Source organism: Ctenopharyngodon idella, chromosome 1, assembly GCF_019924925.1.
Source record: "Ctenopharyngodon idella isolate HZGC_01 chromosome 1, HZGC01, whole genome shotgun sequence".
Classification (NCBI taxonomy): Eukaryota; Metazoa; Chordata; class Actinopteri; order Cypriniformes; family Xenocyprididae; genus Ctenopharyngodon; species Ctenopharyngodon idella.
Window position 1 is genome coordinate 20,124,710 of NC_067220.1, and position 24,991 is coordinate 20,149,700.

Below are 24,991 nucleotides of genomic sequence, written 5' to 3' on the forward strand. Positions count from 1 at the left end.
ATATGCTATTTTATCTATATTTTTGTAAATGTGTAACCCTTTTGACTTAAAAGCCTTAATGGAGTTGTTTTGTGCATTCCTGTGATCACAAATAAATAGAAGCAGGCTGAATAACTATGTGTGTTCTCTTTTTATGTGAGATAATGATAAATACCAGTTTGATTCAGATTGATATGCTCTTTTGACACATTAATAAATTACTGTCACTGTAATATTTTGGAGTATATCTGGAGCCTTAATTCTTTAAGTAAAGACCAAACGTCCGCTTCTGTCATGTTCATTTTGCGATCTAGCTTTCAGTCAGCTAGACCCATGCTTTTTTTATTTATTGAACTTTCAAAATTACATTTTGCAAGTACAATTTGAAACACAGCAATAACTATATGAAATAAAAACAAAAAGTTTGAAATTAAAATGAAAGGGCATCGCAAGCATATGTTAAATTCAAAAGAAAATGAACAGTGACAGTTCTTTGGGCTTTTTTTTTTTTTTTTTTTTGCATACAGTATGGCACACAAAATTGGGTTTCAAGGTCATCATCTGATTTCCGGGAGATGTGTGTGTCCCATTCTTTAACGGTCCTCCTGGAAACAAAGTCGTCATGACGCCAAACCTTCTCTTATGGAAGAAGAAAGCTGTCATGTCAACTAAACGCTGGATTTTCAAAAGTATGTGAAGTTCACAGCACCATTGTTGTGCCATTGTTGCAGTAAACTTGCATAAGGTTCTTGAATGAATTGTTATTGTGGGGACATTGACTTTACATTTTCACACACCTAAACATGATGCTGAACAAAACGAACTGTGTTTGTTTGCTTTACGTGTCATTCAGACGTCCTCTTGGGCGGTCCTTGGCCAATGAAAGTTGCTATGGAGTCCAAACATTCTGCCATCAGTTTGAAGGAGGTGAAGGAGGTGAAGTCTTCATGTGCAAAGACTTTCACTTTCGCCAAATGTTGACTTACATTTCAAAATAAAAGTTTGAAAATTAAACACCGTTTCTGGCTGAAAGATGAACTGATCTTACATAAAATTTAGACATGTTAAATAAAGTTATAAAACATGCCATATAAATAAATATGCCTGTATGAATACATTTTTATTTATTATCGAGATATAGCTGATCAAACTTTCATCTTTTAGGGGCGAATGCTCCTTAAGAGGATGGTCCCAGAGCTTGTGGCCAGTCTGTGGCATACGAATGGGGCCGAGGGAACCTCTCATTCACCTGAGTTTGAAGCTCCGGGTCCCCACCTCTCACGAAATATAAGCGGGAATCCCCCGCGAGCCATCTCAGCGTGGCGTATGGGAATGTTTGACTGTATCATTTTGTTCTAAATGACAGGGGCATCCCAGAACTCGAGATTCGCAGAGTAGGAGGGGACAGTGCATCTAAAAAGGTTCTGTTGTCCGGTGAGGTCCGGTTGGGGAGTTATGGATGGCCAAAGGTGGGGTGTAGGGTAGGGTAATACTGGGTTCAGACTACATGATATTTTTGTCGGTTACGGTAGTCACTGTGTCAGATTATATGATTTTGACTCCTAAAATCTTGTCATGTCGTGGACAAGAAACATGTCAGACTACACGTTCGGTCGTAGATGACCGAAAAAACTAAGCATGCTAGTCTTTCTGTCGTGACGTCGTGAAGCATTGCAGACATGGCATCGGTTGTCGCCCACTATGACACACTATGTGAGCTGAAATGATTGAATCTTGCGTCCCGACGCCCAAAGTCATTTACGAATCCCCACAACACCCTACGTCAATTCTGTAGTCTGAACCGGGCATTAGGGGTTAGTATTTGTTGTAGCATTATGTAGGAAATCAGCACTGTGATTGACATGTCCAATGAAATCTTTAGAATCAGCTGGCCAGATGTCCGAGCTTATTGGCCCTACCCAGTGTGTAGTTAGCCCTGGCTCACACTGGCCCGACAGTGGAAAAACAGCTATAGATTTTATCATTTAAGGAACAGTTCACCCCCCCCAGAAAAAAATCATTTACTCATCCTTATGTCATTCTAAACTCATAAGACTTTTGTTCTTCTTCAAAACACAAATGAAGATATTTTTAATATTCTCTCATCATTTTGTCCATTGAAAGTCTACAAAATCAACAATTTCAACCTTAAAAAAGTACATAAAGACATCATAAATATAATCCATATGATTATCTATATAAACACTGATCAATGCACATACTGTAGAGCACATCAAATATGATCAACAGAAGGGCAAATGTGTTTAATTGGTGAGAACCAATGAGGTTTGTTCTGACATGTCAAGCGTCCATGTTTAAAACAGAATATTGAAAGAATATTAAAAAGGTCTTCATTTGGGTTCTGAAGATAAAAGATATATGGGTTTGAAGCGACATGAGGGTGACTAAATGATGCAATAATTTTTGGGTGAACTATCCCTCTCTCTTTTTTATTTGTCCCTCTTTACCTCTTGTATTGCCACTCTTCAGGTTCACAGATTGCCGTCATTATAATACAACCTTTCAACTATTTCTGATAACTTGTGTGTGCGTTCACTGATGCACAATTAATTCAGTTCAAACAACGGAGAAAATTATGTTTGTTTCATCCTCACAGATCACATCAGATCAGTCAGGAGGAAAGAGGAGTTTCTGTCCCTCACATCTCTCTGTGGCTCAGATGTCCCAGTGTGCTTTAGTGAGCGTATTCCCTGAGGCGCTGCCTCTCTCTGTGGACACAGTGGCTTGCTCGGCACTGACATCATGATAGGATCAGGATGTGCGCTGCACATATTTCATGAACACGTACTTTTAACATACTATTTTTCCATGACCAAGAAAAGAACAGATCCACTTTGTTCCCAATGTCACGTGCAGTTTCATGCTTTTTAAGCAGCACTAAAGAATTTAGAACCAAAAAAGATGAGATGAGAAAGTAAATGTTGAACCAGTTTTATATTTATATATTTGTGTGATTTGTGCTGATATTTTTATTTTAAATGTCTTATTTTAAAATGTTTAAATAATTTAAAATATTTGTATATTTGAATATAATAGTTTATACATTTTATATATTATAATTATTTATAAATTATTTTATTATTTTATTTTATAAATTTATTTTATACTGTATTTTCAAGTTCATTTTGATGATTTACTATTTCTAATCATGTCACCAGAATAACAGCCCACAATGTAATACCTTAAGTGAATGGAAAGAGATTTAATACTCTTTAAATAACTATATTTTTGGACAACCCCAAATATTTTTTTCCCTTTTTGATTTAATTACTATTTATTTAATTATTTTTATTATGACTAGACATTGGGAATAATAGATATAGTTAGAATAACAGAGAGTTAATAATGCTTGTTGGATTAGGCTGTAACAACAGAACTCATTTAATGTTAATTCTTGAAGTCTGCTTTATAATGACATATATTAAAGCAACTGAGGTTTGTAGAAGACAGATGTAGCTACTTTATACTAAAATTGGAGAGATCTTTGGGGTGCAAAAGTCCCTGGAGGGCCACAGTTCTGCAGAGTTTAGCTTCAACTCTAATTAAACACCTGATCAAACTAACCAAGTCCATCAGGATTATTTGAAAACTACAGGTGTGTGTGTTGGAACAGGTTTGGAACTAAACTCTGCAGGACAGTGGCCCGCAGGAGCTGAGTTTGGCACACTTGATCTAGGACCAAAACACACCATCCCAATTACAACCGTCCCTGGTCTCTCCCATCTCTCTCTCATCTCTCTTTCAGCCTTTATCTCAATCAAAATCTTGTGTCTCATGCTACATTTAATATGTGATGTCTATCTGTAGGCCATACATTACAATGACAAAGAATCTTTTTAAAGCTTTTAGTTCACTCAAAAATGAAAATTCTGTCATCATTTACTCACCCTCATGTCGTTCCAAACCTGTAACGCTTTCGTTCATCTTCGAAACACAAATTAAGTTATTTTACTGAAATCTGATAGATTTCTGTCCCTCCATTGACATTCCATGCAACTACCACTTTGACGATTCAAAAAGATCATAAAACTTATCCATATGAATTGAGCTGTTTAGTCCAAATTTTCTGAAGAGACAAGATAACCAAGAACGGTTCAGCTTCTGTTTATTTCCGCTGATCAATCTTTATATGTAATAAAAAACTTAATTCAATCTGTTCATCATATAAAGTGATCGTGTCTCTACAGAAAATTTGGACTAAACCGCTCAAGTCATATGGATTTTTATGATCTCTTTATGAACATTTTGAAGTGTCAAAGTATCAGTTGCGTAGCTGTCTATGGAGGGACAGAAAGCTCTCAGATTTCATTTAAAATATCTTCATTTGTGTTTCAAAGATGAATGAAGGTCTTACGGGTTTGGAACGACATGAGGATGAGTATTTGATAACAATTTTTTTTTCTTCAGTTTTGGGTGAACTAACCCATAAGTCAATCTGTGGGTGATCATCTGTGCAATGTCTGTCTCTAAGCCAACTTAGTACTTTGGAAAGCAACTGGTCTGAATGTTGGGTTCATAATCAGAGCAGCTCCTTTGTGGAAAATTTCTTATCCAGCTTAATTTCATGGTTAAGTGCTCAGTTGGCGAAACTCATGCATTATGGCTGATGAGGTCAATAAAGGTGAATTAGAGCTGAAGAATGTTTCAGACACATAGAAACACCTTTTAACAACTAAAACTCACTGTTGGCACCAGCCAATTGGTGCCATTTGTGAGTATATACACATTTACGGACATGACTTTCATGAAATTTCACACTTTCATGCTTTCAAGCTGATTATGTGTTCACCAAATATATTAAATATGCTTACATTCTGCAGTTTTAGTGGGCCTGGGCAGTTTTGCAACTAATTTGGTTTGTAATGTTTATCAGCATGGAAGCTTTCACTCAAGTAAATAATATCCTGATGAGTTTTTCACTCTCGGGTGCTGAAAACAGTTTATCATCCTCATGACAATGTTCATATTCTTTTTATGATGTTCATTTAAATCCTGCAGTGAAATGAATAAACATATAGGTGGTGTATGCAGCTGTTGCAATATAATATGTTATAGGCTATAATATGATAGGCTATGAAATACATAATTTTATACATTCTCCTCCTAAATTTTGCTTAGAACTCCATTGTATTGTTAAAAGTGACACAAAATATATGCTACATAAAAAAATGAAGTCTGAAGGAGTGCCTTGAACAGATCGTTTTAAATGCAAACAGCTTAATGTTATCAAGTTATCAAGTCAGAAAAGCCATTATAAGTCAAGCTTCCAGACATAGACCTGCTCCTGCTCCACTCCAAGCTGTTATTTTAGTTGTAAATCTACCTGATGTGACCAAGGGATGTGACATTAAACCTAGAAGCCATTGAAATGTCGTTATCTTGTTGCTCTGAAGTTTGAAACCTTTGTTAGCATCACCTGCGAGCCATGTGACTAGAACAACCTATTTAAATTTCAAATAATTCTGCTGTTGTTTTTGCTTTCCAGGGTGATGTCTGAACAATGAGCACTTGAGGAAGATGTGCCACTGAGCGGCATAACTGAGCAGGACAGAAGTATGGGGACGGTCATGTTTATTTGTTGAAACAACCATGCCATTTTAGCTTGTTTATACAAGTCTTTAAGCTCTTTATTGAGTATAGAGACTTGTGTTTTGCAGCAGTGGTTCTCAACCTTTGTCCTGGAGTACCCCCCAACAGTACACATTTTGGATGTCTCTCTAATCTGGCACAACCATTTCAGGTCTTGATGTCTCTACTAATGAGCTGATGAGTTGAATCAGGTGTGTTTGATTAGGGAGACATGCAAAATGTGCAGAGTTGGGGTACTCCGGAACCAGGGTTGGGAACCACCGTTTTATAGGACCCTTACCCGAGTGCAGTGTACCAGGTGAGCTACTTAGCAAGTTTACTATGTCAGAAAAGTACATACCATATGGAGCTCATTATGTAATGCAAATGGCAACATGTATGCAATGTGTGTAAAATATGTGTGGCCATGCAATATGGTAAAGTGCATGGTTTTGAAGTCTTATTGTGCAAGGAACTGTGCGAAAACAAGTCTGCCCATGTGATCATAATTTGTGTGAAAAGGAATAAATGTTGTTGCTGTTTTACTGCTACTAGTGTTGATTTCAGCTGGAAACTGCAGTGAATTTCATTTCATGTACGGTATAAGTACTTTTTTTGAGTTTCGCAAAAATGTAGGCAGAGGCACATTTTTTCAAAAACTGTAGTTGCCTGGGATATTACCAAAATGGCCACCAAATAAACTTAGTTTCCTTAAAGGGATAGTTCACCAAAAAATGAAAATTCTGTCATCATTTACTCCCCATTCCAAACCTGTATAAATTTCTTTCTTCTGCTGTACACAAAGGAAGTTTTTTGGAAGAATGATTGTAATCAAGCAGATCTCGCCCCCCATTGACTACCATAGTATTTCTTTTCCCTACTATGGTAGTCAATGGGGGGTGAGATCTGCTTGGTTATAAACATTGTTCCAAATATCTTCCTTTGTGTTCAGCAGAACAAAGAAATTTATACAGGTTTGGAAGGGGGAGTAAATGATGACAGAATTTTCATTTTTGGGTGAACTATCCCTTTAAAGAGACTTTCAGGCCACATACACTTACACATACATTCACCATGCACGAGTACAAAAGGAAACTAAGTAGAAACTCACCAGCTGTAGCCAGGCGTTGGTTATTAATACCTGATTTTTTTCATCCTGGGGCAGGCAAAAAGGAGAGAAAAAGAAATTCAGTATCAAATGAGGACATAAATGAAGGATTACTTCAAATTGAACAAATCTCCTTTCTGCTTCTATAATCCCAACCCTTTTCATGAACAAAGATTTTATTCTTTTTTTGGCCTCTGTGTACCATTCGCTCTCTAGCTCTCTCTTTCTCACACACACAAAAGCAGACTTTGCCTTTTGCAGCATTTGAGATAAGGCCAAAAGAGACCAGCTATGACACTCAATGAATAGACAATCACCATTACAATACAGATCTCATAGTAAACCTCTTGGGATTTAAAGCTTCACTTCAACATGCATCGATCTGTGTCAGAGACTGTGTGTTTATGTGAGCTCAAGAACATTCAGCTTTGAATGATCAAAGATGTTTGTTTCATTCAGAGAAGTGTCAGCTCTGATTTCCTCACATTTCATTCAGTTTGGACCAGGGATGATCTACAGTGTCATCAATTTGTCATGTTTTTACCCTTAGATATTCTTGTTTCTGGCTTCAGCTATAGTTCAATAAGTAACTGACCGAGAATCAGCTTCAGACAGTTCCAAATGAAGTGTAAACACAGTTTATACACAACATCAAAGATAGAGAATAAATAAGATTTGGAAAACAAACAAAAAAAGATCTCTTTTAAGTGATTTTTTTTAACATTTTTTTGGACATAAAGTTAACCAAGATTTTTACAAACAACAGTATTTCGAAAACCTACGGATAAAAACACAATATTAGCAATGGACAGTTTTCATCCTACTCCTCTTAAGCATAATTTACCATTTAGTCAATTGTGTAATTGTAGTACTACAGATAAATTTGATGAACAAACCAAATTACTGTTTTCGATCCAGAGGGTATCCAGAAAATTGGTTAAATAGTGCATTAGAAAAGATTAACAAATTAGATAGAAGTGACCTCTTGTGCACAAGTAAATCCAAACATAAACAAAGAAAATTCTCAGTAAATTGTACATTAACATATAATGAGAATCGTTAGAAGATTAGTAGAAGGTGTAGAAGGTGTGCCGCATGCCAGAATTTGATAAAATGTAATCAATTTATATGCCCAATGACAAGCAAATGCTTCAAATCTTGTATCACCTGTACCACTCGCAATGTGATCTATATGTTAAGTGTCCTTGTCAAAAGATATATATCGGAAAATCATCACGACAATTGAAATTATGGCTTAATGAACATATATCAAGCATTAGACGTCAAGATATAACTTCTCCAGTCGCTAGACATTTCAGTGAACTGGGACATAAAATCAAACAACTGGAATGTATAAGGATAGAGGAAGATTTAGGATCATGTAGAGGTGGTGATATAAATAAAGAATTATTGAAACGAGAAGCATTTTGGATCTATAAATCGAAATCACTGGCTCTTAATGGTATAAATGAGGAATTAGATTTTTCTGTTTTTCTATAATGTGATGTAAATTGCATTAAACGATTTTTGCTGAAAAGGAACTATTACATTCAGGAGGTCAGTTTATAGTTGACATAAACAGTTTTGTTGCAGTTGATCTTGAATTTTAGTTTAAATCTTTCCCTTAAGGCACCAATGATTGCTCATGCTGAAGAGGAACCCGTCCTTGCTTTTTGTCTCCAGTCCCTCTGTCAATGAGCTTCCTGTTTAATGCGCAAGGATGTCTCTTTTGGCAACTACAGAGTGGGCGCATTAGCCATTCGGTTCCTAGGACATTCCAGCATGAACAGAGATGGTTATTAAAATGGGATAACTGAAACCTCAAAGATGTTTTTAAAAAAGGGGTTTGGAATTGTGGTTCAGGAACCCCAGAAGATAACAAAGGGAAGATTGCTTTTTGGAGTTTTTTTCTCAGAATTGAGTTATAAATGCGCTATTGCGAGAAATAAAGCCAGAACTGTGAAATATAAACTTACAATTGCAAGAAATAAAGTCAGAATTGCACAATATAAACTAGCAATTCTGAGAAAAAAAAGGTTGAATTGTGAGATATAAAATCTCAAATGTGAGAATTAAAGTCAGAATTGTGAGATAAAAATTCGCAATTACCTTTTTTTTTCTGTGGCGGAGATAAAAGCTTCCATGGATATCCCTGTTTATTTGTCAGAAAAAGTGGCCTTTTGTTAAAGCTTTTGTTAAAACTACAAATTGAACTTGTATTACTGCCCACACACAGTCGGATCAATAAAGCATCAGTGCCAAAATCATAAGTGCATTATGGGAGTTGAAGTTTTTGGCAAAAGGGAACGCCACTCTGTTTTCTTTCATCATGTAGCACAAATTTCAGTGTTTTGTACTACTTGTTTCTCCCACATATACAGACAAGTTTTATTAAAAGCCCATCTTGTCAGCAGTATATTCCCACTTTAAAGTATAAAAATATTTGATATATCGATATATTTACACTTTGTTGCATTTTTTAAAATGATTTTTAAGAATGCCTTGATTTTAGGGCCACTAAATGTCATGAATTACTACTATTTTTGTCAAATTCTCACTCTTGAGAACAACGCTTTGTTGTTTTGCCCTTCTTTTTCTTTATTATTAAATTACTATTCTTGGCCTGTCTGCTAAAACTCTGTCACTTGAAAGAATGTCTCTCACTCTTGGGTTCAGCGAGTAAAAGTCTCTTTGTTAAGCCATCTTGATATGAGGTCCCCACACAAGGTTAGTCATTTCTCTATACAGTATATCCTCCATATGTGTCAAAACCTGAGATTAAGAGAGAGAGAGAGAGAGAGAGAGAGAGAGAGAGAGAGAGAGAGAGGGGTACACCCTTAAATTTCAACCCATTAACATGACACATCAGTTTCCTGTTTGATCTTTTGTTTTGTTTTTCTCTGCTGAGTATATATCATTTACTTTTTTTTTTATCTTGCTCTTCTGTTTCTACTTATTTTCCTTCCTTCTGTCTGTTCCTTTGTCACATTAAAGTCCCTGTTGTTTTCTGCTCCTGCAGAAGAAAGTGAATGTAACGTGTTGTCTGAAGGATAAACTGAGGGCTTGTGACATGCAATCAATGTCAGACAGGGGGAAGAAAGACTGTAATAAGAGTGCCAGCACAATCCTGACCAAAATTTTATCTGTATGGCTCTTGTCTCACAGAGCCAGACTTTTAACTAGTGACACACTATAAATACTAACAGGATTCTCAAATTAAATTAAACTGACAACAAAGGTTTTGTTTTTGTTACAATTAATCCTTATTATAATTAAAGTTTACCTTTAAATCCGAAAAAGTTTTGAATATCAGTTACTGAAAATACAACCCGAACTATCAACAACTTCAAACTATTTTGAAAAGAAGAGGAGATGCTACACCATGGTAAACATGCCTCCGTCCCAACTATTTTGAGACCTGTAGCAGGCATCAAATTTGAAATGAGCTCATTTTGTTCATAAAATTGTAAAAATTTCTCAGTTTAAACATTTGTTATGTTATCTATGTTCTATTGTGAATAAAATATTGGCTCATGTGATTTGAGAGTATTTTAGTTTTCATTTTATTCAAATTTACAAAACGTCCCAACATTTCCGGAATTCAGGTTGTAATTGAAAGAGTACAAAATTAAAGCTGAGAGGAATACCCATAGCTCTTGTGCTTGAATCATTTAAATATAAAGGACATGCTTGATCAAAATGTGAACAATATAATAATGGGGAATATAAAAATTTAGATCTTTTGACAGTAAAAATGAATATAGATTTGAGGACTATGGTTGTTGTATCTTTGTGTTATCCATAATTTCACAGACATAAAGTGGAAAACAGTCCTGCTGTGGAAATCTAAATTACTTTCTATTAAGTGCCTCAGACAAAACCCTCAATATCTTTCAAAGAATTAATTCCACCAACCTCATAAACCTTAAAATCCATTGATTAGTGGATTTGAAGCTTAAAGTTCATTGTAGCTGCCAATACATTTTAAATAGCAATGTTTTCCTGGCAAACTGGTAAACCTGTACACAATGACTTTTAGACTGTAGCCAACCAGATTTGAACTGCCAATTTTCAGCCAGTCCTGCTATTTTTGTGAGCAATATACATTAGATGGTCATTGAACATGTGCAGCCAAAAGAAAAAAACAGGGACAGCATATACTATATTACTGCATTTTAAATTAGACCTTAGAGCTAAGTTTTTCCAAACATCTTTTTCTGCATATATATAGCAGTACTCATAAAATTGCAGTTTCATTCCAGTATCTCACTGAAACATGAACACAGCATCAGAAAGCTGCCTATACTGCATGAACATCCAATAATTTTGCTTATGTCTAAAACAATGCAATAAAATACTGTCTAAATTATTTTAATCTTGATTTCTCACAGCTTGTGTGTTTTTTTCTTGACAAGTCAGAGTGAAATGCAGCGCTAATAGAGTCTCGCTAAAGCCAAGGTCAGGATTTTCATATAATAGACTGAATTTCAGTTTGTTTTACGCCAAACCCTATCCTATACCCCCAGAACACTTGTAATATACAGCATGTGTTGCATGGGATCATTCTGTGATACTTTTGTGTCTTTTTTTTAACAAGCTTAATGCTGGTCGCTATTTACTGCCATTATACAGTATGAAAAATCCATACAGATTTTAAACTTTAGGCACATCACCCATGCAAGAAATATAGTTTACTTTCCAGTACAGTATGTGGCAACAATGCTCCTAAAGAGTGGATTGCCATTAAAAAAAGAAGTGTAATCATTACTTGTACTTTTGTGCAATTTTGTACTTCAAGGTAAATGAGAAATTTTTATGATAAATTAAGAATAAATAAAACATTTAAAAAATATTTGAGGGGTGGGCTATTTGTCTGAGGGGTTGTTATCACCATTGAACATGTGGTTGAGTTGTTAACCCGCCATCCGCAGATAGCAACACTCAGCATACAAAACAAAAGAACGGTGACGACAAATATTTTAGGTCAAACTCTGAACATTATAAAATAAATAGCTTAAAACAACAACAGGATCAGCAAATAAAGCCAGCAAGAAAACAGGCAACCACATAATTTATTCATGCCACATTGCATGCTGGGAAACCTCTGTAAGTGCCAGCACATTTCTGTGAACACTACTGCAGTTAATCTGTCAATACACAAGAGATCAGTGTAATGCACAGAATCATTGTGATTCTATCGCACAGTGTTACACAATGTTGGGGAAAATTACTTTTAAAAGTAATGCATTACAATATTGCGTTACTCCCTAAAAAAAAGTAACTAATTGCGTTAGTTACTTTTTATGAAAAGTAATGTGTTACATTACTTTTGCATTACTTTTTTTCTCACCTGGGCTGGGCTTGCTTGTTTGTTTTTTAATAACAACAAAAAAAAGTTCTATTTTTGGCAAATGTTAAGGCCCTTTCACACCAAAAGTGAAATGAATAAGCCTCAGGCATATTTACACCTGTACAGTAGAGGGCGCAGCTCAAACAAACATTTCAGCTGTGCTGCCATTCTGGATTAAAGAAGAATAGGGTACAGGAGAAGGAAGTTCAACACTCTTATTTCTAAATCTAATCTAAAGTAACTTTTGCTTATTAGTATAGTTGAATTAGATCATTGAAGGTCAGCAGCAAAGACATTGGTTAATTAATGTGAGATTAAATACATAAAGTAGGGCTATATTTGTGTAATTTAATATAGTTAATTATACAATTTTGTGTAAAATTCTGAGATTACATTTCACTGTTTATATTCATTTTGAGGAATACTGAATGTTTTTGTGCAAGTGAGATGAGTAAATGCATGTTCACATTTAGTCTAGAACTACAATAACCATCATGTTCACACAGCGCATGCAACACCTCTGCACTTTATTTCTCTCAACATGGGGACAGGAGAGCTGTCAGTCAATAAATGTGAAAAAGTAACTTAGATATTTTGTTGTAAATTGAAAAAGTAACTTTACTCGTTACGTAACTCAAGTTACTTGTAATGCGTTACCCCCAACACCTGTTTACAGTAAGCATACTGTAAATTGTTTGAATTACTTTTATGTCTACATCTCCAAAAAGTCAGCATATTTAAGATGAGTTCATCATGAGTTCATAAGCTGCTTATTTAGTGCTGATTTTGTAGATAGTTGTAGAGTAACATCGTGACTCACTCATCAACCTGCAGGCTTCATGAAACTTCATCACAGTCAATAACCAATTATGAGTTTTGGATAATGCGACTGACTAACACAATTCTGTGAATGAACACTTCTACAATACTTAGGAAATGAGACACATAAAAACCTGCCTGTGGTAATGAGCAGTGACTGACTCTTGTGATCGTAAAGATAAGGAGGTGCATGAGCGTTTTCGCTCTGTGAACCGATAAATTGAATCTTTCATATGGAAAAGCTGTGGAATGAACACGCATTGCAGATGACAGGAGATTATCCATAAGTCTGGAGGCTCTTTAAATGGAGAATATAATAATGAGTGTCACTTGAGTTGATAAAAAGAGGATGTGACTAACAATATGCACACAATATGAGCGGGAAGTGAACAATGGAGCCAGAACTATGGAGAATTGAAGCTACTATTCTAGGCCATATCTCTCTACACCCTCTGTCTATCTCTCTCTGACTCTCTCACTCTCTGTACACCCAGAGTATGTGAGTAAAGCGTGTATGATTTTTGCCTGGAGCGAGGAGCATTTTGGACATTTTTGAGTGTTCTCGCTCATTCCAAGATTGTACCAATCGTGAGCTTAACACGTTAGCGGCCCATGATACAATTAGATGTCAGCTAGAATTCCCCATGTGTTTTTGACAGAGGTGTAGCCCATTGGGCTGTGCAGCTTAGGTAATTTCCTGATCCCACCATTTTATTCCCCCTTTTACAAAAAGTACCAAAAGAAAATAAAACACACACACACACAAAATGAAACAAAAAACTTTAATATACTAAATGTGCAATCACATTAAAAATTTAAATTTCACAGGCAAAAAAAAATGATTGTTGGACTGTTTTTGTAAAGGCAGAGTAACTGGAAGTGGCTGACACCATAAGCCATGCACATAAAAATTTAACACTTTTAGGTTAAATATATGGTGGATAGAGCAAACTCAGAGCGGGGTTTCTTTCACCATTTTTCAGGGAGTGAGCTTAGAGTGAGAAATGGAAAAACTGGTGTGGAGGGTTCACAGAATGCTTTGGTCTTTCCATGAGTGCAGGTTCCCATGCAAAAGAGAGAGAGAGAGACAGAGAGTGGTACTGGCTGTCTTGTGGTTTGAGGACGGCAGACGGTGAGTGAGAGAGGCCTGTACAGCATGGAGACTGGAGGACAGAAGGATGGAGGTCATAGAGGGGTTACTGGTTCTTTGGCCAGGCGGTGAGTGTGAGAGTTTCCTACCCTGAACTGAACCTTCCCTCTAACACTGCTGTTTGCGTTTTCTGAATTCGCTTTAGGTGTTTGCTGAACCATTATGAGGACATACACATACTCAAGGGGTCAAATCTTATACATGGTGTTTGACTTCCACAAGACCTCTTTTAAAGGAATGTTTCAGGTTCAAAACAACTAAAGCGTTATCATGTTGCATGTTGATTACCATAGAAAATGATCTAAATATGTCCATATTTTATTTTTTTTTTGTAGATGTTAACTGAGCTTACAGTAATGCTCTTACGACGTAAGTAAACTGGGCCAGTGCTCCAGGAGATTTTAAAGCAGAAATGCGAACACTTACATTAATTATTCAGTAAAAAGCTGTTTATTATTTGAGCTGTACATTTGCCTAAAATCGTAATTTTGGAGGTGGGAACACTACTCTAGCAGAATTATGGTTATCTGTTACTGACTCCCGTTTGTAAAGTAAACAACACAGTGGTTTCCTATTTCTGGTGAGTGTATTATCGTGGCATTATGTGGTCATGATATTAGGCAGTTATCAATTCACTCAGACTCATGCTAACATGTATAATTTTTATTTGTTGAAAATGTTTTTTTATTTTTTATTTATTTATTTATTTTTTTAATAAAGTTTATTGCTTGACCCCACGCACTTTGATTGTTAGTGTCTTACCATAAAAACAGTTTTCCTTTTTTAAAAAGATGAAGGACTAGTCAAATGAATTTTCTCTGGTAAAAAATACAACCTTAAAGCTGCAGTCCATATGTTTTGTCTCTTTGTCGCCATCTCATTTTGAAACCTGCAATTGCAGTTATTTGCAGAATTATCATCTTTACGTGGGTTGTGCATCGGCACGGCTCCTCTGCGCGGATGAATCTAATGTTTGCTGTCAGCCACCACATCAGTGTGGATACTGTACTTCGGAATCACAGACTTTATGCCTTGGAAGTATGACCAAAAAAATAAGAAAACCAGAAAATGTCATCTGAACTAGTAAGTAACATGTCTGCCACTTTTGTTCTGACCAACTGAGAAAAAAAGCATTACAATCGCGCTGAAAATGGTGTTTAAATCTAACGATCGCTTAGCTCGGATCACGCAAATTATTATTATTGTTATACTTTGTTCTCAAATAGTTAATGTTAACAACATCAGCATTGCGTGACTATGTGTATTTAGTGTGTATTAACGTTACCTGTAGATTTCAATTTTTGTAGCCACTCCGCAGTCCGAAGTCTTTTGCTTTAGACTACGGGTTAATCTCCAGTTGTCACTGATGATTGTCACTTTAACCTTTCTGGATGACAATCCGCCATCAAAATGGTAAGTTTAATTATTCCAGCTGCTGTGAGAAAAGGCTATAAGTGATCCGCCTCACATGCCATTTAGCCGAATGCTCGAATTTCCCACGGAAACCCACCAGTACCGATTTTATTATAAAACATTATTAACATTATTACAAGCTTACCGTTGTGAATCGGGCTAAGGTAAGGAGATAGTTTGGACACTGGCTGGTTATGTACTTGCTCAAATTGATTTTGGATGATTTTTAACCAAAAACGTTACAGACTGCAGCTTTAAAATTGGTTGTAGGGTATAATAGTTCATTAGCTCAGTAGTTCACTGGTCAACACTGTCTGCATTTGAACTCTAGATTCTAGATCATTAACTAGAGTTCCATCAGGCAACATTAATTCAAACTACTGTATTGTCTCCTAAAACTACAAACTGTTTCCATTTAAGCCACTTCTGATATGTTTGTGTAAAGTTTTTATTGCACATAATCATAAAATTCTATGCCATGCTGTAATGTAATGGACACACTGCATTACAAATCAAACAGAGGCCTTTTCAATGCCAAGTATTTTTCAGCTTTTGTTTCTCACAGTCCACCTATCCTCACACTCATAACCCTCCCGGCACTGCGGTGATGTAGAATGGTGTGGCAGCTGCCACCCCCAGCCCCCCTTTAGCTGATTGCGAACAACTCATGCGTTCACGGTTTCACAGCATCCCAGTCATAGCCTTTGGGCCTCTCGCCATCTGGGGCCGTGCAATAGCCACGCCATGGCAGCCATGATTTAACACACAGGATAAACAGATATTTCATAATTCACACGGTGAGATGGGCGAATGGAGATAGATTTCAGCCAGGTGACGGGTCTTTTGGGACAGTGGAAATAGGACAGTCAGGCATGCATACTTTTAGTTTCTTACTTTTTTTTTTTTTTGTTTTTTTTTTTTTTAAGTTTTTGTATTGTTTGCATAAAGGAAGAGGTTAAAATATTAAAAGGAAAAACCCAATTCACAGAAAATTTTCTAAAATACTGTTAGCAAAACCTGTTTGAAAACAGTTATTTTTGCAATTCTTTTTGGTGCCTCTTCAGTATGTTCATAGAAATGATGCACTTTAAATCTGACAGTTGCTCCGCATATACATTTAATGGTCATAAGCCATTTTACAGGATAATCTGCCGTGCAAACATGTTGCACTCATCTTCCAGAATGAGAAAGCTAAATTGCATGCTGTTAAGTTCAAGTCTCTTGTAAATGCAAGGATGGTGTTTAATGCCTTGGCCTTACAAATCAGCAGATCATTAATTCTTTAGGGGAAAATCTAAAGTGCAGAGTACAGTATGTATTTTTAGTAACGTTGTACACAGTTTAGGTTCTATATGCCAAGAGAGCTGGATTCATCATATGGGTATTTGGGCCCTACCAAATCAAAGGGGGTATCATGCAGGACTGTATTATGGAAATGCAGCGCAATGGCCAAAGGCTAAAATAGTTCTGAAGACAAAATGTACCCCATCTCCTAAAAAATCCTTTGATATCAATCTATTGCTCCCTTTCGAGGGAACATCAGTGCTGTGTCATTGTGTTGATGCTACGGGAGCGCCTTCAGCATGAGCCGGTGACCAGGAGTTTGGCTAAAAATGAGCAAGAAGTTTACGAGATGTGTTCCACCTTGTCCCCGCTGTATTCCCATGGATAACGGACCAAGTTTTGTGTTTTTTGTGTTTGGGAGCGGAGCACGCTAGGTCAACTCTCGAAGGAGCTGACTGTCCTCCCTGCAAAGCATTTACAGTGAGGATGCTCTGCTCCCGTCTCCCCCACTTTGATGACAAAGGAGAGTTTGTCTCTGCACCTCATGGTTTGGACCAGGCCAAAGCGACTCAGATCATGAGGCTCGCAGATGGAGCTGTTAGAAGAGCCTGAGATGGGCCCAGCCCTTTCTCATGCTCTCTCTACTGACTCCGAAGGTCCCGCTCTGGACTTGGAAGCTCTCTCTGTTATATCTTCCGGTCTAGACGTCAACCTGCCATCTGGGGTGTCTAGCTTCAAGAAGCTAGACGTAGAGGAGGGTTACGAGTCTGGTGCAGCTGATAGGAAGCCCTTGTATCCGAAATCTAATGAGGAGTTGCTCAAAGTCATTCTCTTAAATGGTGTCTCTTCTCATCTTGGTGTGAACAGCGCCATTTTAACCCTGTTTCTTGTGCAGTGCTAGATGGCTTAGGCCTATCTACAGACTACGGGTTCCCTCATGGGATCTCTCTATTCTGTTAGAAGGGCTGTCAGAAGCTCCCTTTGAACCTTTGTAGTCAGCCTCAGAGAAGCTTCTGACTCTTAAGATAGCTCTGTTAGTAGCGATTACTTCTCTTAAGAGGTTAGGGAATTTGCAGGCCCTCTCAGTTGCTTCTTCCTGTCTGGATTTTGCCCCTGGACTGGTCAAGGTGATATTGCACCCTTGGCCAGATTACGTCCCAAGGGTGCCTTCATAATCATCCTGTTGTTTTCCAAGCCTTCTACCCTCCACTGTTTGAAACTCAGGAGCAGGAGGCTTAATAAATTATGTACAGTTCGGGCCCTTAGGAATTATGTCCACCACTCAGGCCAGTGGCGTAAATCCGATCAATTCTTTGTCTGCTTTGGAGGAGCACAACCAAAATTCTGCTGCTACCAAGCAGACCATATCTCACTGGCTTTCGGATATGGTATCTCTTGCCTAAGAGGTGCACGGTGTCGCTTTGCATCTAGGCATCAGGGCCCATTCTACCATACAAGACATAATGATGAGTGTGGGTTTTAATATTTGTTATAAACCTCAGTGCACCATGATAAACAGGATCTAAAGCATGTAAACAAACATTGTATATATGCGTGCATATATATAACATCACCTAGTCCAGTACAGACATAAAAGCGGCGGCAAGAAGTCTCTTTTTAGCCTCGAAGGAAAGGCAAAATTTGATTCTAAAATAGAAAACCCAATTTCAGTTTCAATCTTTCCACCAGTTGCTGAACATGAGGGCCAGGGGAGAGAGAGTCATCAATTAAAATCCCGAGATACCTATACTGAGACACAAGCTCAATCTCCAAACCTTGAGAAGTAGTAATAGAAAGAAGATTATGAGTGATTGATTTTGATTCAGAAAACAACATAAATTTTGTTTTATCAGCATTTAAAACTAGTTTTAGTTAAAATAAGTTACGCTGAACAATATTAAAAGCAAGCTGTAACTGAGAGAGAGCCAGATTAGGTGTGGATGCTGAACTATATATAACTGTATCATCAGCGTAATAGTAAAAATTTGAATTATGAACTTTTTGATCAATATTATTTATATATATATATATAGTAAATAGGAGTGGCCTGTGACTCACCTCTAGTTACATAAAGTGAACAAGAGCTAAAACCTTCTGCCTGTACACATTGAGATCTGTTTGAGAGATTGTTATTAAACCAACCAATAGCATGTTTAGATAATCCAATACTGAAGGGTTGTTGTATCAGTAAGGTATGATCAACAGTATAAAATGTTTTGGATAGATCAATGAATAAGGCTGCACAGCGTTTCTTGTTATCAACAGATTCAATAAGATCATTTAGTACTTTTAAGGCTGCCGTAGTTGTGCTATGTTGTTTTCTAAAATCAGATTGAATATCAGACAAGATATTATTAACAGAAAGAAAGTCCTTCAATTGATTGTTGACAAATGTCTCGAGAACTTGGAAATGGGCTGGTAATTATTTGGGTGTGTAGGACACAACCTGTGGTGCAGGCATCCTCTCAGTATGGTGGTGTGGGTATTGTGTTCCAATAGCATCAACGCAATGATGTAGGGTTGATGTTCCCTTGAAAAGGTACATCTCAGAGTTACGTATGTAACCCAGTTCCCTGAGATGGGAACAAGACGCTACATCACATTGCCATACTTCAAGTACGCCTGCAAGGCTTCTTCAGACAAATGAATCTGGTGACGGGCTTGTGCCTTTTATAGACTTAGGGTGTACTCACACTAGGCACGGTTGCCTTGAACCAAGCCCGAGCGCAATTGTCCCCCTCCCCACTCCCCCGCTGGTCTTACGTCATATACGATGCAACTTTTTGTATGGAAGAAAACAGGAAGAAACGCACTTTCACTAAGATATTGCCTAATAGATTTATCATTTATGCCGCAGCGATTTTCACTTTATCAGAGGATTATTACGAAGGCTGATGTTAATGGAGGAATTTGCAGCTTTACTCGAAAACTACAATTCCTGTTCATCAATAAGGTGAGAATCAGACCCGTTATAAACCTAAATACACTCGAATTAATTACATGAATTGAAAAGTGTACTATCCAAGTAGTAATAAAGATGTTTGCCGTCATTATGATGACAGTAGCGCACACAAAAGTAGTAGCTGTTCCGTGCTCCGGCACAGTTAGCGCTCACACTGCATGCGAACCACGCTCGAGCCCAACCGAACCGTGCTCTGGCCCATCTCTTCCAAGCAGGCCAGGGACAGCTAAACGAACCGCGCAAGGGCACGATACGGAGCGATCACACTAGTCAAACGAACTGGGCTTTGGGGGTCAAACACGTTCAGGCACGGTTCAGAGAGCCTAGTGTGAGTACACCCTTAGTCACGCTCTATGTATTGTCACCTGACTTCGTCCGTGGACAATGACATAGGCGTGTATTGCACGTGATTCAGACACCGGCTCACGCTAAAGGAGTTCCCATAGCGTCAATTCAGTGATAGCATCTCGCTCACATCTCAGGGAATCGGGTTATAACCCTGAGACATTATCCATTTATTTTGCCCACCTTATTTATTGCCCACATATTTATGTGATTGATATTTATGCACTGTCAAGTGCAACAGCTACTGAGCCAAAAAGTTATCTTATTAATGTTTAATGTGGATCTTTTCATGCTCAGGGACTCCCGCTGTGATGAAACATCAACATATATATTCGTCTGGCATGTGAAAATGAAAATGGAAAATGTGTCAGAGTAGAACAGACTCCAATTTGTCTTAAATTGCCAAATGTAAGTTATTTAATGAATTTATTGGGTTGTTTCAATTTAATTAGTGTAAATGAATCTACATATAATACATATTGGTACTACTATGGATGTGCACTAGTATCCCAAATTTACAGGATCGATAACGTTAACAATGATATGTGATGCAAATCTACAAAAACGAGTTAATTAAGGATCTTGTTTTTCATTTTTATTATTATTTCCTACTGTGTAATAGCTGTTTTGTTCTCTAAAAATTAGAAGAAAAAAAAATGTAGTGGGTTCCAACGAACCACTTAAGTTAAGAAAACCCTAGTTTTAATACCCTTACAATTATAACCATAGGGATTTTCTTAAATTAAAGGGTTCAGTACTGTACTGAGCACTGGAAGCTGGTATACAAAGAAATTATTTAAATTATTAAGAGCCTAGTGAAAGGAAAACAACATCTGCTGAGGAGCAGAAAACAAACATTTTCATTAACAGCACAGTCCCCAAATGAAATGGTCAACTCATGGGTCCAAACGGGTCAAAATATTAAAACTAGCACTATAAAAAAGGTGTTAATTGTTAGGTTGTTTGGACTTTCCTTAGCACTTTGAAGCAAAAAATTCAGTAGGCTCTTGATGTTTACAGTAGATGATAAAAACATTTAAGCCACAAATAAAATATATACATTTCATCGCATTAGATAAATCAAGTGACATATGCACACAAATTATGATAAAGATCTAACTGTTCTCAAGGTGATTTTAGTGGATCTATGAAGTCAGTTCACAAATTATCAACATAATTGCTATGGTTGACACATAGGCACCATGTATGTTCCACCACATGTAAGCTACCATCAAAGACCATGTTTGACAATCCCAGTATATGGTAAAATTGAGGTAAATAATGTACTTAGGTGGACCAACAGAGACTATAATAGAAGAATTTGAAACATACTGTTAATAAGACTGAATGTTTTTCATTCAGGGATTTTATAGTAGTTTGTTTTTAAACAATTGTCTTTTGTTTGTTCGTCATAGGTACACGCTTTACACTATTTCAATTCATGGCTTTTCAAAGAAAGTCTCACACTTTTTAATTTGATGTTGATGCCAAAACCTAGCACAATGACCTTCATCGTACTCCATATACAGTCTTATCATTCAAATTGAAATCAGTGGATACAGTTGTAAAGAGATAGATCCAACTGCAAATCACCATTGAAAACAGTGGGAAGTGGAATATGCATAGTGTGATACAAACCAGCGTCATGAAAGGAAGATCACATAAAAGAGAAGCAGATGCAGACACTCACCACATCTATGATCTGAAGCAGCGTGAGTCCAAGCTCCACCACTATGGGTGCAGAATCATTGAGCACAGGCCTTTCCAGTCTGTTATAGTTGTCCATCAATTCCTTATACAACTTTCGCTGATATTCCCCTTGTAACGAGTCTATAGAAAGAAAGAAAGACGTGTTAGAATACTGTCATATTTTATTGGCCCTCATGTAGTTTCAAATCTATAAACACAAAAGACATTTTGAGGAATTTACTAGTCTTTCCATGCAGTTAAAAGGAGGCAAAGAAAGCATGAAAGCATGAAACAGAAGTTCTGATACTCTTTTCTTCCCTGTATAGTGAAACAGCTTCTTGTACAAGAAAAAATGTAGGCCGGGACTTGATTTTGTCCATCGGGAATTGATTGGATCGTTGGATCTTTGAATGATGTGCACAAATAAATCTTTCATAATAAATATGGCAATATTCGATTAAAAAAAAAAAAAAAATTAATTGTCCATTTTGATTTTATGGTGACTTTAAAGTATAATAAAGATGGTCCATATGATATGTGTTTCTGAGAGTTTGTGAGTAGTGAGGTATTTGTGAATGAAACATTCTTTTCAAAATATCATTTGATCCAGTTCATAAACCTGGTCTGAACCTGGTCTTTGTTCACAAAGCGGATCTGCAGCGGTTAACTGCTCAATGGAAAGCAAGAATATCAGTGAATAATAACATAAACTTTGGACTGTTCTTCACACCAAGCTATCGCACGACTGCAAAAAATGTATATATTGCACACAAGTCCTGTGGACCACTCTTGTGATCCTTTCTCGAAACTTGACGGTAATTGCATGGTAAAATAAAAGCTTTAAATTTTGTCTCACGGTGCATCCTGCAGTCTGGCTTCACATGATTAAATTATTACTTCCTAATGGTTTTGAGCTTAAAAGGAAAAGGACAAGACAACAGCAAATGGCAATAAAGGCCTAATGCTGTGGAATCCAACCTTGGGCGTAAAATAAAGATGAAAGATACAGTTGATAAGTCCATCAACAAAAGTGACAAACGATGCATTCTGGGCTCCAGCCATTACAATTCTCCCTTTTTGCGGTATAATGGTTTGAAACAAGTGTAAGTATTGGCAGAATTTTGTGAACGATCTCATCAAGATGGATTGCACGTGTCACGATCACCGTCTGTTCCTGTCAGTTCCTGGACTCCATTTCCCATAATACTCCCTGCCAATCACATGCACACTCCACACCAATCACCTGTTGCCACATACAGTTTAGCACACTACCTGGACTATAAAAGACTCACACACACACCACCCGATTGCGAAGTCTTGATTTGCCCCGGTGATCAACTCTGAGCGTTTTCTTGTGGACTGTTTACTCTGTTTCTGTTGGACTGTTTATTCGTTGTGATTCTCTGCTGCCTGCCCTGATCCTTGCCTGCTTACTGGACTGTGTTTGTTTGCTGCCTGCCCTGATCTCTGCCTGCTTCCTGATACCGTTTGTCTGCCGCCTGCCTCGACCCTTGCCTGTCCCTGTTTATGTTCTTGCCTTTGCCCCTGTCTACCTGTGTATCTACTATTCTTAATAAAGCTGCAACTGGATCCCCGCTCTGCCGACCCATCATTACAGAAGACTTCGCCAACACAAGATCCAGCAGCTACCGTGAGTGTTCCTGTCTCAGCTAACATGAGTCCATCCGTCCAGTTAATGTGTCTCCATCAAGGAGACAGAACGGTAGAGGACTATGTCAAGGACTTTATTGAACTGGCACACTTAACCACCTTTGACACTGTATGCCTCATGATATTCTTTCGCGGGGGACTGTCTGATCCGCTCCGTTCCATCATGCCATTGCATGACCCTGATGGGACGCTAGAACAATATATAGATCTGGCATTACAGATGAGTGGCTCTAGCTTTACCGTGGGTGTCGCGGAGGAACGCGACACCTCATCCCCTCATGTAATGGCTGCCTCTACAGAGAGCATTCATAAAATGGCGGCCACCATGTCTCCGCTGATCTTCCAGAGCCAAGTCAAATCTCCGTTGACCGTCTAGAATCACGTCACGTCTCTGCATCTGTCCGGAAGCGGAGAGGGTTGCGTTCCAGTGTGGCTGATCCACCGCTGACTTCACCACGAGCGGCTGGCATTCCTAAACCTCCGCCGGCCGCCTCGCACTCAAGCCCGCCGGCCGCCTCGCACTCAAACGCGCCGGTTGCTACGCACTCAAGCTCGCCGGTTGCTACGCACTCAAGCTCGCCGGTTGCTACGCACTCAAGCTCGCCGGTTGCTACGCACTCAAGCTCGCCGGTTGCTACGCACTCAAACGCGCCGGTTGCTACGCACTCAAACTCTCTGGATGCTATGGACAAGATGGCCGCTTTGCCAGTGCCCACGGGCAAGATGGCCGCCCCGCCAGTGTCTGTGAACGTAGGGGTCGTTCCAGCCAGTGAGTCCGCTCCAGAGCCCGCTCCAGCCCGTGAGTCAGTCCCCGAGCAGCCCGCTGCCGTCCCCGAGCAGCCCGCTCTTCCTGATACGGCCACGGAGGCCGTCGCCGAGCTCCTTGCCCTGCCGGCGCCACCCGAGCTCCTTGCCCTGCCGGCGCCACCCGAGCTCCTTGCCCTGCCGGCGCCACCCGAGCTCCTTGCCCTGCCGGCGCCACCCGAGCTCCTTGCCCTGCCGGCGCCACCCGAGCTCCTTACCCACGAAACCGCCACGGCCTCCGTTGAATTCTCCAAGAACTTTTTTGGGGGGGGCCATATACCTGAGGGTGGGGAGCTTGCGGGTGGGGACCCTGCACAGCCGCGATCATCAGCGGCCTCCGAACTGCTTGAGCTTGCGGGTGGGGACCCTGCACGGCCGCGATCATCAGCGGCCTCCGAACTGCTTGAGCTTGCGAGTGGGGACCTTACACGACCACGGCCTTCAACTGCCTGTGAACTGCTGTGGCCGGCTACGGATCCTGACCTGCCGTGGTCGCCCAAGCCACCTGACCCGCCGTGGGCGCCCAAGCCACCTGACCCGCCGTGGTCGCCCAAGCCACCTGACCTACCGTGGCTGCCTAAGCCACCTGACCTGCCGTGGTCGCCCAAGCCACCTGACCTACCGTGGCCGCCTGAGCCACCTGACCTGCCGTGGTTGCCCGAGCTACCTGACCTGCCGTGGCCTCCCGACACTCCTGACCCGCCATGGCTGCCCGTGGCTCCTGACCCGCCATGGCTGCCCGTGGCTCCTGACCCGCCATGGCTGCCCGTGGCTCCTGACCCGCCATGGCTGCCCGTGGCACCTGACCCGCCATGGCTGCCCGTGGAA

General features: G+C 39.0%; 1 protein-coding gene across 1 annotated transcript in view; it reads right to left on the reverse strand.

The window, feature by feature from the left end:
- chrna8 (cholinergic receptor, nicotinic, alpha 8) overlaps positions 1-24,991 on the reverse strand; it is a 69,737-nt gene that overhangs the window by 27,633 nt on the left and 17,113 nt on the right. The window contains exons 2-3 of the mRNA XM_051916573.1: positions 21,690-21,829; positions 6,680-6,724 (exon numbers count right to left, since the gene is read on the reverse strand). Coding sequence (XP_051772533.1) covers positions 6,680-6,724; positions 21,690-21,829 — 185 coding nt within the window. The remainder of the gene's footprint in view (positions 1-6,679; positions 6,725-21,689; positions 21,830-24,991) is intronic.